Here is an 18,029-nt window from a genome sequence, read left to right on the forward strand (position 1 = left end):
AGGGTTTCACGGTCTACATGGAGGTCATCCAGGCCGCTTACCCTGAGCGGGGATGGCACCTGACAAATCATTTGGGGAATGTCCTACGGGCGCGGGCCTTAGCGGGGGAATCCGCTGCCATGGATTATGACGAGGCCTTCCGGAAAAGGGCCTCTCACAACCCCAGGGCCCGCTGGGACCTCATTAGCCAGAAGCTCTGGCTCTGGCTGGTAGGCCCACACATGAAGGGGAAGGGTGACTCCCTTCGGGGGGGGCGATGGCAGCCTCGCAGGGAAAAATCGCGGGGCGTGTGCTGGGAGTACAACCAGGGGAGATGCCAGCGCTCAAAGTGCCGCTTCGAGCACAATTGCGATTCCTGCGGAGGGCCCCATCCCCGCCCATCCTGCCCCAAGGGAGGGACATCCTCACACCCCTTTCGAGGGGGCCGGTCCTCCAACAGTGCCCGTAAGGACGGGGGATCGGCCGCATCCACCAACCAGCCCGCCAACGGTAACTAGGGCCCCCTCCGAGGGGCTGGGTCTTGCCCAGACCCCTGTTCGCCTCCAGGCACTGCTCCCCTTGCTGGCACGCTACCCCAACAGGGAGGCTGCCAAGTATTTGCGGGAGGGGTTCGCATCGGGCTTCAGCATCCCTTACACAGGGCCGCGGGTGGCATCCTCCTCAGGGAACCTCAAATCCGCTAGGGAGCTCCCCGGGGTGGTGGCGGCGAAAATTGCCAAGGAAGTGGCAGCTGGACGGGTGGCAGGCCCCTTCTCCAGCCCCCCTTTACCCAACCTGAGGGTGTCCCCCCTGGGGGTCGTCCCGAAGAAAACCCCAGGGGAGTTCCGGCTTATTCACCATCTGTCTTACCCCAGGGGGTCTTCGGTTAACGAAGCCATCCCTCCTGACCTATGCGCGGTCAAGTATGCGTCATTCGACCACGCAGTGCGCCTGGTCAGGGCTTGCGGGCGGGGGGCCCTCATGGCCAAGTGCGATGTTCAGTCAGCCTTCCGGCTGCTACCAGTTCACCCGCGGGACCATTGCCTGCTGGGCTTTAAGTTCCAAGAACACTGGTATGTGGACAAGGCCATGCCCATGGGATGCTCTGTGGCCTGCGCGGCTTTCGAGACCTTTAGCACCTTTTTAGAATGGGCAGCCAAGGGCCGCATGGGGTCTCCATTTATCACTCATTATTTGGATGACTTCCTCATCATGGCCCCGCCCAACAGCTCCTGTTGCGCTGCAAGGCTCGGCGCCTTCCAGGCCTTGGCCTCGGAATTGGGGGTCCCCCTGGCTCAGGAAAAGACCGAGGGCCCTGCCTCTCGACTCACCTACTTAGGGATCGAGCTGGACTCGGTGGCCGGACTGTCACGGCTCCCCAAGGACAAGCTCGCTCGCCTGCGGGATCTCATCACCACCATCCTGTCCCGCTCGAAGTGCACCCTCAGGGAGCTCCAGTCCATCATCGGCCACCTTAATTTTGCCTGCAGGGTGGTTTCCCCGGGGCGGGCCTTTTGCGCCCGGCTCGCCCAGGCCTGCCGGGGCGTGACCGCCCCTTACCACCGGATAAGGATCACCGCGGTCCTCAGGGCAGATTTGCGGGTGTGGCTGGAGTTCTTGGACAGGTTCAACGGGGTTTCCCTGTGGCAAGACCCGCTGGACCTAGGGTCAGACCTACAGGTCCACTCCGATGCAGCCGGCAGTCTGGGGTTTGGGGTCTACTTCCGGGGACGCTGGTGCGCCCAGCGGTGGCCGGACTCGTGGGCGGGGTCGGGAATCCTCCGCGATCTCACGTTCCTGGAACTTTTCCCCATCCTGGTGGCCGTGTGCATATGGGAGAAGCTCCTGCGGAACAAGCGGGTGACATTCTGGTGTGACAACATGGCGACGGTAAAAGTAATCTGCCGCCAATCGTCTCGCTCTGAGCGGGTAATGCGTTTGGTCCGCCGTTCTGTGCTATGCTGTCTTGAATCTAACATCACCTTTTTTGCCCGACACATAGCAGGGGTAGATAACGACCTGGCGGACGCGTTATCTCGCTTCCAGATGGAGAGATTCTTCTCGCTGGCACCAGAGGCTCGTCGCGTGCCCGACCCATTCCCGGAGGAGCTGTGGCAGATTGGAGGGAGTCTGTAACGCAGGGAGTACTTTGCTCGGTGGCACCTTCCACCCTCCGAGCCTACACCGCGGCAGCATCCAGATTTCAATCCTTTTCCGAGGGCAGTGGGGTGGGGGTGGCCTGGCCGGCAACCCAAAACATGGTCCTGCGGTATCTGGCTCACCTCCGCGAGCTGGGCCTGTCCACCAGAACCATGAGGAGAGACCTGGCAGCAATTGCGTTCTTTTCCAAGGCAGCCGGCTCCCCGGACCCCTGTGGCAGCTTCCTGGTCCGCAAAGCAGTGGAGGGTTGGGCACGGCTGGCCCCTCCTCTTCCAGACCACAGGCGGCCCATCACCTTGGCCATGCTGGGGGGCATCATCCGCGTGGTTCCCGACGTTTGTTGGTCCCCATTCGAGGCCCAGCTGTTCCGCACGGCCTTTTCCTTAGCCTTCTTTGGGGCGTTCCGGGTGGGCGAGCTGGTGGCCGGCTCTCGGTCGGACGGGGGGGCCCGGGCCCTGCAGGAGGGCGACATCAAATGGACCCCTCGCCGGGTCTCCATCACCGTGCGCCACTCTAAAACAGATCAGCGGGGGAAGGGGCACACCGTCACTCTGCGGCCCTCCAGCAACCGGGCCTTGTGCCCGGTCCGGGCGGCGGGAGCTTACCTGGGGCTGCGGCCGGATATCAAGGGGCCATTCCTCCTGCACAGGGACCACTCTCCCCTCACCCGCTACCAGTTCGCAGCTGTTTTGCGCTCCTGCCTTGCGGCCCTGGGGTTCCCCCCCCCAGGATTTCGGAACACACTCCTTCCGCATCGGCGCAGCAACGGAGGCGCATGGGTGCGGGTTGCCTGCGGTGGCCATAAAGGCTATCGGGCGGTGGCGGTCCCGGGCATTCCGGACCTACATTCGCCCGGCAGGCGGGGCCTCTCATTAATTTTTGGTTACTTGCTTCTCTTTGGCAGGGCGGAGGAGGTCGGTCTGGATCTGCGGGCACAGCATCGTGCACTGGGCTGGCAAGTATGCAGAGTCGTCCGGCTGGGGCAGGCACGTGGGTTTGCAAGAGCACCTTCACATTCGCTGGCTCGGAGTGCGGGGAATGCTCTGGGAGGCCCTGGTCCCTATGCTGCAGCGGCAGGCGCGACAGTCAGGCCCGCCGGATGTATTGGTCATACAGCTGGGCGAGAACGACCTGGGCAAGCGAGAAGGCCCGGAGCTGAAGCGAGCCATGTGCGCAGACCTGGATTACCTGCGGGGACTCTTCCCACAGACCTCCATCCTTTGGTCGGATTTACTCCAGAGATGTGTGTGGCGGGGGGCTCGCTGCCATGGCAAAGTGGAAACCGTCAGGCAGAAGCTGGCACACGCCATGGGCTAGCGCATCGCCGCCATCGGGGGAGCCCTGATCACCCACTGGGACATTTCGCATCGGGTGGCCCCGCTTTTTCGACAGGATGGGGTTCACCTCTCCAGCTGGGGCAACGACATCTGGTTGCAGGATCTGAGGGACGGTTTGCTGGAATGGTTACAGCATTAGGAGTGTTGGCGGGAGCCACTTGTGGCTCTTGTGGCGGTTGGGCATTGGATCGGATCCCATTTGTTGGGGAGCCGGGACCTCGTTCGCAGGCTCCCCATGGAGGGGATTCCCATAAGGAATCTTGGGAGGGAGTTATGAAGGCACGCCCAGCTCGGGGGCTGCCGGGGCATTCTCCCTCCCAGGTGGCAGGGGGATCACCAAGGGTGTACACCAGGTGACTTCCCCCCCCTGTACAATGCCACTCCTTGGTTCCCCCCCCTTCCGCCGGTGGCGGGGGGGGCGGGGGGTCATCGGCTGACAGGCGGGTCAGCCGATGCGGTTCTGAGGATCCGATCCACATGCGGGCCAATACTCCTGTTGCTGTTTTATGTTAATAAAGTTGTGGCCATTTTTTCACCCAGCCAGTGTGTGTGTGTGTACTTGTGTCGCTGCGCGCCTCCTCCCGCTCCTCTTCCTCTCGAACATAGGCGGTAAATGGGGGGCCCAGACTTACCTGGGCCAGCCGTTGCCGCCGGGGGAGGAGGAGCGGGGATCGCGGCGACTGTCTTGCTCGCTGGCTCGCCCGGCATGCTCCGGGCGGGCCAGCGACCAACCAGTTCAAACTGCGGGCCAGCCAATCACGGCGGCCCGGAGTCGAACCGTTGGGGGGCGGGGCTGGCCGCGGGTCCCACGCGGCAGTTTCCTCCAAGGTCCGGCGGCCAGGTATTTAACTGGCTGCCGGACCCGCCCCCGCTCACTTCGTCCTCGGTGAACGGACACCCACCCTCCTCTCCCTGTTTGTTGTGTTTTAGCTGTCACAACTTTCTGGCGGTTGGGCATTGGATCGGATCCCATTTGTTGGGGAGCCGGGACCTCGTTCGCAGGCTCCCCATGGAGGGGATTCCCATAAGGAATCTTGGGAGGGAGTTATGAAGGCACGCCCAGCTCGGGGGCTGCCGGGGCATTCTCCCTCCCAGGTGGCAGGGGGATCACCAAGGGTGTACACCAGGTGACTTCCCCCCCTGTACAATGCCTCTCCTTGGTTCCCCCCCCTTCCGCCGGTGGCGGGGGGGGCGGGGGGTCATCGGCTGACAGGCGGGTCAGCCGATGCGGTTCTGAGGATCCGATCCACATGCGGGCCAATACTCCTGTTGCTGTTTTATGTTAATAAAGTTGTGGCCATTTTTTCACCCAGCCAGTGTGTGTGTGTGTACTTGTGTCGCTGCGCGCCTCCTCCCGCTCCTCTTCCTCTCGAACATAGGCGGTAACTGTTATTATGATGATGGAGAGGACATGATTGAGTTTGATTTATCTCCAAACTAGGACAAAAGTGCCTCCTCCAAAGAATAGGCAGGAAGAACTAAGGGACAATGTTGTTCTATCTTGTAAAATCACTTTCCAATATCCTGCTAATCACAATACTTCCTTCTCATCACTTCTTACTTTAGTCAGAATAAAACTAAGGATCACGTAGTTTTAATTCTAAGGATACATTCTCTTTGGACTTGCTGCAGTCTTCCTATAGAGATATGGAAAGGAAGGGGCATGTTTGCTTCATTTCCTAGCGCAGAAAATATAAAATGCTTCCCTTCCATTCCCTAGGCATACACTATGCCTACAGTAAATATGCAGCAAAAGTATTTAACCCAAACTATTCAGGCATCCTTTTTAATATGGGGAGGTGGTAGCTTCTTACTCATTAAGAAGAACCTGTCATAAAGCTGACTGATGTTATGTGCCAACATTGAGTACAGCTCACAGGAAATTGTGCAGATGTTCAATATATGGCAGTGCTGTGCTTACTGAGTTCCTCCAGACTTTGAACATGTCTTTGTCTCAATGAAGTTCTGAATAAAGGAGAGGCTAGAATTCCCACAGATTTTGAATTGCCAGAATATATAACCAGTAGAATAAATACACTACTTTAAATGATTTATAAGAGTGGTCCCCCACCTGGTGCCTGTGGGATCCACAGTACCCTCCAACACCTTTCCTGGTGCCTGCCAAGTGTTTTTAGAAAGTGGGTAAGGCCAGGTGGAGCTTTTTGCCCAGGAAGGCTTCTGATTGGCCATTGGATATCTGCCACTACAGCACAAGGAGGATCTTCACTGTGTGAAGGAAGGCAAGTTGTGTGTATGCAATAAAATCTTTTAAATCTGTATGTTTATTTTAAATTGCACCCTGGAAAGCAAAGCTTGTACCTGAAATGTTGAAGAGCTCTATTAGAGTTATGTATGACCTCAGTCTCTGACATTTTGTGGTTGGCTCCATCTCTTGCAGAAGCCATTTTCTGGCTGCATCCATCACTCTGTGTCAGAATTCCAAAGGTGCTTGCAGATTCAAAAAGGTTGGGCACCCCTAGCTTATAACATTAACAGGTCTGGGGGAAAGAAAGGATATAAACTATGTTTCTCTACTAGTTTTTTTTAAAAAATGCTTTAATACAATTGAATGCACTGTTGAACAGCGCCTGAAAAGATCCAGTGAGAAAATTATATTCCTGTAATAGTTAAAAATATAATGTGAAATTCTTAAATGGTTAGTCGGGAGATTCCTGTAAATTCTTGGTCCAGAGATCTTGGGAAGCCAAGAACAATGAAAATAGTCATGGTACATGACACTGAAGATCACATCCATGGGTATTTGTGAGAGATTTTTTCCCTTTGTCTACAACTCCATGTAGGACATTATTTTCCTGTCTGGACAGTATTAATTCATTTTTTTCTCACCAAATGCTAATAGGCTATTATGGTGACAGAAATAATCTTCCTAACATTTGTTCTCCAAAGCCTGATGTCAAAAAGAGTTGTGAAAAATGTTCCATGACATTCTGTCTTATATTTCAATTTATCCTTATCTTCCTCATCCATCACAGATTCTCATTCGTACACAGAATGAATACTGATGAACAATTTAGGTCTGGCAAGAAGTATGTACAGGCTATTTTGCTTTTTCAGGAAAGAAAGAAAAGTTCAAAATCACAGCATGTTAGTTTTAATCTTCAAGGATATGTTGTGCACCAACTGTGTAATAGAGTAAAACACTTCTGCAGTTGGGATTCAAAAAGGTACTAAAGTAAATCCATCTCCCTTCATCTGGAGTATGAAGGATGTTTTTTTTAAAAAAAAATCCAGGACTGTGGGAAAACTTGCTAATGTATGATTTTCAATTTAATATGGGATTATGCTTGATTTTAAAATATGGAAATACAAAGCATTGGTTCAGGGTCAATTGTTAGGAAGCTCAGAGCTAAGCTACAAGTGACACCAGACATGTATTTTTTTAAAATATCGGATATGTAATTTTACCTTTGAACTACAGTTGAAAACAGCACTATGTTCCTAGTGTGGGGAAGCAGGGGAGGGGACACGCTTTTCAAAGACAGTTTTCAAACACAGAGCTGCACGCGATCACTGGGGGAGAGGACTTTTAAAATTGTTTCTTGCAGTCTTAATGGAGAGAGGAATACAGGACCCTGTTCCTAGCCTGGGGAGGCAAGGGAGGGGAAGAGCTGGTAGTTCATCGCTCTGTTGAAATTGCAAGGAAACAATTGCAAATTTCCTCTCCCCCAGTGATCTTGCGTGACTGTCTCTGAACAGCTCTTCCCTCCTCTGCCTCCCTGTGCTACGGACATAATGCTGTTTTCAACTACAGTTCCCAGGTAAAATTGCATCCCTAACATGTTAAAAAATGTATGTCTGGCATCACTTGTAGCTTAGCCCTCAGTGCAATCCTGAGTAGTGTTACACCTTTCAAAAAGTGTGTAACTCAGGTGGCAAATCAGTAACTACGTAAGTGGACAATGGCCAAACTAAGCCACTGTCTGATATGGTTATTAAAATCTGTATTGACTGTCCATGCTAAAGCCATTTCAGTTGTGAGACCCATTTTAGAGATAGAAATGCTGGCTTGCCTGGTCAAATGTAAATACTAGACATGGTCCACAACTTTATTTCTTCTAGGTTATCCTGTTCCCGAACCTGATTTCAAAATGCTCAAACTGCTCAGCATTATATTGTCTGCTGTCACCCTTCGTCCCTGAAAATTTAACTCAAGTATTAAAAGAAATTGCAGACAGCATTATCAACAGCAATTCATGTACAACAAACACTGGATGTGTGAGGGGCTGTATTTTAATGACTGCATTCAATTGTATGATTATTCATCTCAGTGACACAGTTGCCAGCCTCTAAGTGGCTGGGCTGCGAATCAGCCATTTGCTGGTTCAACTCCCACTACTGTCATGAGCAGGTGGCCTTGGGCAAGACACTCAGCTCCAGCTCTGTTGTGGGGATAATAACACTGACTTTGTTCAGTGCTCTGAGTGTGGCACTAATCTGTCTAGAAGGGTGGTATATAAGCGCACACTGTTATAACACACACAAATAGTGAATCAGACTATTGGTTCATCAAGGTCAGTACTGTCTACTAAGACCAGCAGTGGCTTTCTAGAGTTTCATTCTCACCTACTGACTGGTCCTGTTAACTGGAGATGGCAGTAACTGAACCTGGGATTACCTGCATGCCAAGCAGAGGCTGTTCTACTGAGCCAAAGCCCATCCTGGAATGACAACTGATCTTCAGACAACACGTATCAGTTCCCCTGGAGAAAATGGTTGCTTCAGAGGGTGGCCTTTATGGCATTATACCCTGCTGAATGTCCCTCCCCTCCCCAAACCTTGCTCTCCCTGGCTCCACTCTGAAGTGTCTAGGAATTTCCCAACTCACAGCTGGCAGCCCAACTGATGTTCACAGCGAATTCATGGTGACTGTACCTGCTTAAGCATCCTGATATCATAACCAAGTTCTTAAATGCTAGCCTATTCTACATGGATTTGACCTTCAAAAAGTAACGTGTCGTAATCATCTGCTACTGGCTATCTGACAGTAAAGGTGCATGAAAAAGCTTAATCAACACTTGGCTGTTGTTTTATTGATATCCCCAATCTGTAAAATCCTCTTATGTACCATTACTGGTACCTAAATCATAATAAAACATGTAGTGGTTTAGGTTAAGTGGCAAACTTCATGAAAACAAAACTCTGTATGTTTTTTAAAAAGCAGAGCACAATTTTGCTTTCCTGAACAATATGTTGTTTATAATAAATTCATAATAAATAGAGAGCTGACAAGGAAACTCCTGCAAACTATAGTCAAGGGCTTGGCTAGAGGCATTCTTTAGATATGATTTTAGCACAGAGCAAGCCATGAGGAGACACAATTGCATTAGGATAAAGTACATTGACTACATTGTAATATCATCTCCATAGTTCACTGATCAAATTGTACACAGATGTACTGTGTTTGTATGCCAGCATTTATAGTCAGTGTGGGTAGAACCTGAACTACAATGTAAAATGTAAAACTGAATTATCTAGGATCTAACTTGAGAAAGAGATTATTGCCAAGAGCAGAGCAGCTACCATTTCCTCTGTACCTGCCCCTCTACTTACATTAATATATTGATGGTAGATTTGTTGTTATTTTAGGCTTAAACATGGGGGGAGGGCAGAGATTATATTGTAAATTGCTTTGAGTCCACAACTGAGTGGAGTAAAGTAGATTGAAAGCACCCCAAATAAATATCTAAAACACAAACACATTTCGCGGTTTTACGTTACTTTTTATGCATGTTAGGTGTAATTAATGTATGTAAATCCTTCTCTGTCCATCAAACAAGTTTAGCAGGGTGTGCTTTTGCTTAGGACTGCACTCTTAATGTATATTATCATTCTCTAAAAGAAGTAAGTGCACCGCCTAAGACCTGTCTGTATACAACTTGTGTAAAAAACAGCCCCTTGTCATCATTTGATCTTGGCCTAACCACATTTTGCTTTCTGCCTGGAACTGGAAAAAGAAGAGAGTTACAAAATAATTTATAGGCCACCTGAGATAGTTGGAATGCTACACCCATCTTAGCACATCAGAAGTTGTGCAGAACAAAATCTCTGATGTACAGGCTGTCTTTAGCCTTTTTATGCACTAGCAGGAAATCATCCCCAGTCCTGAAAATCTGTCCTATTTAGAAGAGGACTAAGGCTTTTCTTTTATCTTTGAATGACCTGAAGTATATTTAGGGGGGCATATGGACGTCCTGTAGACCTGGGCAGCTAGGTCAATTCCACATACAACTGGCTATATTTCTAGTCCTTTAGGATGATATGATAAAAAAAATGTGGTAACTTAATTTTTTTTTTACTTTTTACACCATTAAATTAACGAATTATCTTTACTGGCTTCAGGAACTATTATATGATACAGTACTATTATGTGAGATTCAAGCATTTCTTTTTAAAGATAAACCTTAATAAAGTGAGTTGCCTTTACATATCCAAAATAATGCACTCCATCACATATAAAATTTATATATGAGGGAAGCTGGGTGGGGAAAGAAGCCTGTGAATTAACTTATGCATGTACTCTTAACAAAGAACACAGTGCAAATAATTAAAACAGACTTTAGTGATGGTCATGAACGAGTTGCATTTAATATGTTTGTTTTATATAGTTTCTAATCATGATGAGGTTTAGTTTGCAGGTTCCCATCCCATCTGGCTCTTTTACATTACAAAAGGAAATGATATCAGTCATTTTCATTGTTTTACTTTTGTCAAGGATAGTCATTTACTGATGATAGAAGTTATTTTAATTATAGCATTCAATATAATTAATTTAAATTCTAGGTAAAGGACAGAATAATTTGCTCTGTGTAATATGCAATATTTCCAAGTAATCTGAGGTAATTCAAAGTAACACCACTAAAATATACGTGCTGAATTATAATCTAGATTTACAATCTAACATAAAGCATCATAGTCTAGCTTTCTAAATTTAAATGCACAGATGTATGAAGGGCAGGCCACCAACAGCTCGATAAGGAAGGTATTAGAATATTCATTGCAAGCAATTAATTGAACTTAGTCTCCAATTCAAATGAGCACATACAGAAGACTTTTAAAATAGCTAAAATCCATCAAATCAACTGTATGTGGGAAAGGAGAACTTCCAGACTGATTCTCGCCCGCTGCTTCAACTTCCAAATTGACGCGCAGTGGGATTTCACCATTCTTCCCATGCCTTGTTCCAGCTGTTCAACTGGCAATGCAACTGTAATGCCAGGATGCATTTGTGAATGCTGGCTAGAAATATGCCTAAACATACTGTCTCCTATGAAGTGAAATCTGACCCTCAAGTCAGAGTTAACTTATGGTGACCCCTGGTGGGGTCTGCCATTGCCTGCCTCTGCAACCTGGGTCTTTGTTGGAGGTCTCCTGTACAATTACTAACCAAGGCTGATCCTGCTTTGCTTCTGAGATCTGACGAAATCAGGCTCTCCTGGCCTATCCAGGTCAGGACACTGTATCCTATACTGGCGCTAAAATCAAAGTGTGCTAGATACTTTGGATTGTAAATGTAGACGTTAATTTATTTGTATTCCACTTTCCCTGCAAACAGGCTCAAAGTGGATCACATCAGTAAATACAGTATGAAAGATAAAAACAGCATAACAATCAATAAAACACAGCAGTGTGCATATTGCATATCAAAAGATCCTGTGGGGTGGGGTAGGCAGTTGCCAGATGTATAGCAGACCAGGGGGACAGCACCCCCATGGCAGGAGGCTGATTGAGTGGCCCACCCACCTCAACCACCATATACCTGGCAGAACATCTGTCTTACAGGCCCAGTGAAAGGATAGTAGGTCTTGCTGGGACCGAGTTTCCACAGACAGAGAGTTCCACCAGGTTGGTGCCAGTGCCAAAAAGGCCCTGGCCCTGGTCAAGGCGAGGCAAACCTCCTTGGGGCCAGGAACCACTAGTAGATGTTTTTCTGCCAAGCGAAGCGCCCTCTGGAGAATATATGGTAAGAGGTGTCCCCGCAGGTATGCTCGTCCCAGTCCGTTAAGGCTTTAAAGATTCCAACTATTTCTGATGTACAAAATGTCAATCTTGTATTTTACACTGAAAACTTTATTACTTGGGTTCTGTTTTTTCTCTAATCCCTTGAGCACATGAGAGTGGTAAAATTCTAAGAATTCAGACAACATTAAAAATAACAGAAGTTACCTTCACACTTTGGGAAAGGATAATTCCAGTTCCTTTTGATCCCATGCTGGCAAGTGAGAACAGGATGACCAATCAGAACATATCCAGGGTAGCAATCAAAAGAGATGGACTGTCCTACACTGTAGTCTGAGTTGATTATATAGCCATTAAAAAAAGGAGGAGGATCTGGGCAATTTTGTAACTCATAACCTGGAAGAAAAGAACAACATATGGCATGCAATGATGTGCCCTCATACAAAGACAAATAAAGGCTAAATTAAAAGGTATTCTGAAATTTGTTCTCTCAATTAAAACATATGGGATAAGAAAGCAAAGACAAATCAGATAAGAAAGGAAGTATTAATTTCATCTTTAAGATAGAGTAACATGATTTTGTCATTTAATACAAATAAAGCTTTTTAAAAAATATCCATCACGTACATTTAAGCAGGATTTGTCTGCTGTGTGCACTATACTTGGGCACAGCATATGATTACATGAATCAGTTTGGATATTAGCGTTTCATCTGTATCCAGCAATCTAAGAGTCAACTCAGTCAAAGACCAAGATAATAACATACTACTGAAAAAACAGAAGCTCTTAGGAAGGATGTAAAAAAAGAAGTGCTGAATATTCTGACCGTCTATCCATGATTCTTCAATGTTAAAGTTTTTCTCAAAAATCCTGTGTGAATGAATTCTCCCTAAATGTTTTTTTTATTTTATATTTTCTATATTAATTCATGTTTTGTATTATTTAAAACATCTATCACAGTATATGATGCATTTTCATCTATTCTCATGAAATCAGACTCTTTGAAGGAATTACATTTCTAGGAATTACTTATGCTGGTGAAACAATATTTAATTTTTTGAATAAAGAACTATATTAATAGACAGTGGACGGATTTATTTACTAATGTTAATATTCCTAAAACTAAGTCTATCCCAGTCCAAAGGGCAAACAGATCATTTATGCTACTCACTGATCAGGTAATGTTACCCAAATTGTTATGAATATGTAGACTCCTCAACAAACAAAGGTGTCCACTTGCCAGCATGGAATAAACACATGTATTGTGTGGAATTCAGGGGATTGTTAACCCGTGTATGCCAACATCCAGATTCAGCACAGCACCCAAAAGAATGAGGAGGAATAAACTCTCTTAAAATGAAAAATGGTATTATTGAATTAACACAAGCCAAATTAAACAACTGTTAAGAAATATGGGAGAGGGAAAGAGATATACTTCTAAAACAGCAAACAAATACCTTCCCTAACAGCTACCTGTCTTCTAGGGGTGGGGGGCAGATGAGAGAATATGACCTGTCCTGTAGAGTGTGGAAATCCTGTAGCCAGGGCCATATTAACCTATGGCTGTGCCCTTAGGCTTTCAGGTATTTCGAGCCCCCTACGGCACTTCAATCTTTAACCCACTACAGCTGAGAGCCTGACCTTTGTTTAGTAGGTACTAGACCGCAGTACATAGCCCTATATCCATTTTGAGGGGCTCCTGAAGAATTCTATTTATATATACTATGAGAGTGTGTACGTGTGTGTGTGTGTGTATTATGTATGTATGTATGTATGTACATATTGCTATGACGCAGAGTATAAAGTGCCTTTAACCATTGGAGCCCTAGGGTGCAGGTCTCAGCAAAATAATAATAATAATAATTTTGCTGCGCCCCTAGCCCCTGCGGGGCCCTTAGACTTCAGCCTAGTCAGTCTTATGAATAATACGGCCCTGCCTGCAGAGTCTCGATCTGGAGAGCAGAAGAGAGGTGTGTAGAGACAGAGACCCGTTCATGTCTCCAAGGAACCTGTGCCAAGTCACAAAAGGGCAGGAAAAAACTGCTGCAAAGTATTGGGGATTTGGGGGGCTATATTTATGCTGTAAAAATACTGCAAGTGCTAGGATCAGGTTACTCTTTGCTGAGGATTAGGTCAGAGTGAAAGAGTTTGAATTCTGTTGGATTTAAAGTTAACTGTCAGGCAGGAGAAAGTTCAGGCTGGGGCTGTGTTCTTGATCTGGAATGTGCTGGTCATAAGGTGAGGAAGTGATAAGTGAACAAAAGACTGGGAGTGACAGATGGCTCTCTCTTGGAAGATGGAGCAAGAGTCCAGTAGCACTTACAAGACTAACAAAATTTGTGATAGGGTATGAGCTTTCGTGAGTCACAGCTCACTTCTTCAGATACATCTGGGAGGATGGTAGGTTTACGATAAGGCTGAGTAGCTGTTAGATCCTGCCCTACGATAAGGCTGAGTAGCTGTTAGATCCTGCCCTGCATTAAGGCTATCAGAAAAACTTATTCTAGAGAATATGTTAATATTGTAAAGCGGGGGGAAGTGAGATGAGCAAAGAGCAATAAGCATGAGCAGGAAAAATTAAAAATAAGAAGTATGCTCCCTTAAGGAGGGTAGGGATGATAGAATCATGGGTGAATGATTGATAGGATTAGGGAAGGAGTGAGCTGGCTAGAACAGGTCCATTATTTATTGTGTTCGAAATCTTGGTTTGTTCATTAAGGCCAAATTGCTTGGGTAGGGGGCTCCAAAGCCCTCGAGGAACTGGCTTTGTGGCTTACAGTGCAATCCTATGCAGAGTTACTCTTGTTAATGCCCATTGCAATCAATGGGTTTAGACTGGAGTAATTCTGCATAGTATTTCACTATTAATCTCTTTCTTGGAATGGACTTTTGCATGATGGAACAATGAGCTGCTTGGCATTCTATTACAGCCTTGGTGTGACTCGCTGCCAAGTAACCCCGAGTGTGGTTCACTGCCCCTTGGTATCAGTTTGATGCAGACTTCATCTTGTACTACTGGCCCACACTGAGACAAAATGGGGATCAGAATAGGGGCCCCCATGAGATGAGGGATCCGGGGGCTACTACAATGATGACCTGATGATCCACAGCTCCAGAAAGCTCAACTCTAGCATCAGGAAACAGTTGCTTAGGTGTCAACAGCAAAATGAAAAGAGACCCCTCCCCAAACGTCCTGAAAGTTCGATTGAAATAGCAAATATGTGATGCAGAAATTATACAGAGATGAATATTTAGAACGTGACTGTGACAAACAAGGATGAGTTTGCATCTTCTGCTATATATGGGTAGAGACGAGAGGAAGACTGGGATTTTAGAAGAAGACAGTTTCACTACTGACTAATAGAAAAGTTGGCTGAAGAGTGGGTTTTGAGGGAGAGGGGTTAGAAAGTAACCTGAATAGGCAGAGTCCAGCAGGGACTAGTGGATTCGTATATAGGAAGGTTTGGGTGCTGTTCCTGTTAAAACAATTAAAAGTAAAAAAGCACTGTGGTATTCACTATCAACAATGTGTACATTCTCCAAACCTCGACCACAGTTACTTTGTTATACTGATTGGTTAAATAAATTTGATATTTTGTTTCATTTTCCATGTCTCCAGGGAATAATATAAGAAGTAATATAAAATGCATCCGTGATAGATAAATGGTAAACTGCCCTGGTCAATACTAAATCTGTCCTGTGGTAATTTCAAAAAGTATAACCATCTCACATCTGACACATCCTGATCTGGCCTGAGAGACTTCATTACATAAAACGACAAAGGCTGGATTAAAAGCGTGGGGGAGGAGGCATTATAACAGTGATTGCCACACTCTTCATGTTGAACCTCTAGGGCTGTTACTCATTTAATTAAATAAATCTTAATTAATCATATGAGTGTTAATTATTTGATTAAGAAATCTGCATGCATAAATGTGCATATGAATAAAATAATCTTTTTACAAGAAGGTGTAATATCTTTTCTAAGACAATTATTGCCATTCAGAATTTTCATGTTCTCATATTAAAATAATATTTGTTTTAAAAATGGGTTATCTGATTAGAAGCACCATGTTAGTTGATGTAAGATTTTAAATTAGTTTATTTAACAGATTAATCAACTAAATGTTGCATCTCTAGTAATCATAAAGTATTTTTTTAACACGAGCCCATTTAGCTATATCAAAATGATGTAAAACTGGACTGATGTCTTGTGTAGAGAGACTCTATATTGTATGTAACAGCACAGACTTTCTCTTTAAAAGAGGCAAGAACAATCCTTGGGATAAGGATTTGTAAGGCAAATTTTGTTCTTGAGAAATTTCACAGTATCTCTAATGTTAAACAACAAGGATATAGATTTTATAGTAATAGCAAGAATTTTATTGAGCCCACAGATGAGAGCTGAATGCAATTTACTTGTATTACATTTTATATTCCAGGTGCATGATTTTTAAAAATGTAGAGTAATCGACTTATTTATTCTCCACTCCCACCCTGCCCAAGGAACCCAATGTGGTATGCAAAAATGGAAGAAGACATCATCAACAACAAAAGCCAGAGATACCTTGGGCCAGTCCTGGATCAGGTAGGGGAGCTCATCCAAGGCCATAGCCACAGGCCAAGAGCTTAGACATGGGGCTATATCTAGCTCTCTGTGTGTTCTGTAAGAGGTCCTGTGTTTATTTCTACAGGCTTGATGTCTGCTACTATTCCTTTTTTTCAGAGACGGGAATAATAATTTGAGGTCTTGCTGTTTCTTTCTTTTTATCTTCATTTTATTCACCTAGGTGTTCACCTAGTAATCCTGTATTAGGACAGGCACATCACCCAATCACAGTTTTGACCTCTGTAAAGGTGTATAAATTGAAGATAAGGTATATAAATCAGCTGAATGACTCTGCTTATAAATCAGGGCTGTGACAAAAAATGAGCTACATGATTTATGGATAGCTTCATGACTTATTAATTAGGCCCATAACATATAACTCATGATCAGAGCTTGGAAATTCACCACCCCACTTACAAATCAATACTATGTGAGTCTTGTGGTATACACCATTCACATATTTTAGAAATCAACTGAAAAGATTTCTGTCATGCTGAGTTTCCTTAGCAATGGAAAGAACTGAGTAAATGCGAGGTGCGGTTTCCGAGTCTCTGCTTGTCCTTCTGTGAAGCCTCTCCAATAGGCTTTTATTGACTACAGAAACACTGATGTTTGATGTTACAATCCATGCAGCAAAGAACTCCAGTGTGCTGTGCTGTGAGAGAATTTGCTAAAATGCTGAGAGAAATTAATAGATGAAATGTTTTTTTAAAAAAAAACCTCCCAAGTATACACCTATAGAAGAGGCTCCCACCGGGTACTTCCTTGGTAAATTATTTTGCCCTTGCTTTCTTCCAATCAGGTTTCACTGGAAGTGGACTATTTTGTTGCAGCTCTGTTATCTACAGTCATTCTAAATTCAGAGGCACAACACTATTATCTGCCCTCAGAGGCAATGTACGTAGAACAGTGTTTCATGTGGCAATGTTGGGGCTGGTCTTCAGTGTGGGCAGGTTTTTTTTTTTAAATACACGGGTCCAGGGACAGTCTCCTTGAACTTGGCATCATCCTCATCATCCAGTCATTTGCAGGCTCTGGCAGAGGGACCCTTTGCAGGGACACTTCTCCTGTGGGCATCCACCCCACTGCAGTCATGACCAGCTCAATGGCGCCTACTACAAGACCTGGAGCTACTGGGCATGACCTGCACAAGGCGACCATGCTGCCCAGTCATACGTTGGTCTCATGGCTGCATCACATGGTCTTGTCACAGCCTGGAGCAGACCCAGGGCAGCTGGCAGCAATTAGCACCAATGCTAGCCACAGAGGAGACATGGGGCTAGGATAGAGGGACAGGGCTATTGCCCAGGCCAATCCGAACTCCTCGTGAATAGCCTACCCTGCAAGAACCTGGTGAGGTCGGAAGCAGCAGCCAGTCTGTGCAGCGGCAGGGCTTCCCTCAGGTGCTCTTGCAACCCCTGCCACTGGGACTGGTCCATGCAAGTGTAGAGTAAAGCCTCAAATTTTAATTCATAAAAAAATGCTTCACCTGTTATTTGTTTAGGATATACTATGTCACCTCTTTAGAGTCCTGCCCACAATAGTTCACAATTAAAACAGCATCACAATCTAATAACTAGCCTTTAAAAATATTTTAATTTTATTTTCTGCCCTTAGTGCTTCTTAGGTAAAGGTAGTCCCCTGTGCAAGTACTGAGTCATTACTGACCCATGGGGGGACGTCGCATCACAATGTTTTCTTGGCAGACTTTTTACGGGGTGGTTTGTCATTGCCTTCCCCACTCATCTACACTTTACCCCGTGGAAACTGGGTACTCATTTTACCAACCTCAGAAGGATGGAAGGCTAAGTCAACCTTGAGCCGGCTACCTGAACCCAGCTTCCACCAGGATCAAACTCAGGTTGTGACTTGGACTGCAGTACTGCAGCTTATCACTGTGCACAAAACTGCTCTCATTTCCTTTATGTTCCTCACCCCCCTTCTTGATGTCTGAACAGTCTTCCCAG

General features: G+C 46.0%; 1 protein-coding gene across 1 annotated transcript in view; it reads right to left on the minus strand.

Annotated features, from left to right (window-relative positions):
* The window catches only part of CSMD1 (CUB and Sushi multiple domains 1), a 1,321,894-nt gene that overhangs the window by 139,820 nt on the left and 1,164,045 nt on the right, over positions 1-18,029 (minus strand). Inside the window, exon 43 of the mRNA XM_054971211.1 lies at positions 11,661-11,849. Within this exon, the coding sequence (XP_054827186.1) occupies positions 11,661-11,849 (189 nt within the window). The remainder of the gene's footprint in view (positions 1-11,660; positions 11,850-18,029) is intronic.

The sequence above is a fragment of the Eublepharis macularius genome, chromosome 1 (assembly GCF_028583425.1).
Source record: "Eublepharis macularius isolate TG4126 chromosome 1, MPM_Emac_v1.0, whole genome shotgun sequence".
Classification (NCBI taxonomy): Eukaryota; Metazoa; Chordata; class Lepidosauria; order Squamata; family Eublepharidae; genus Eublepharis; species Eublepharis macularius.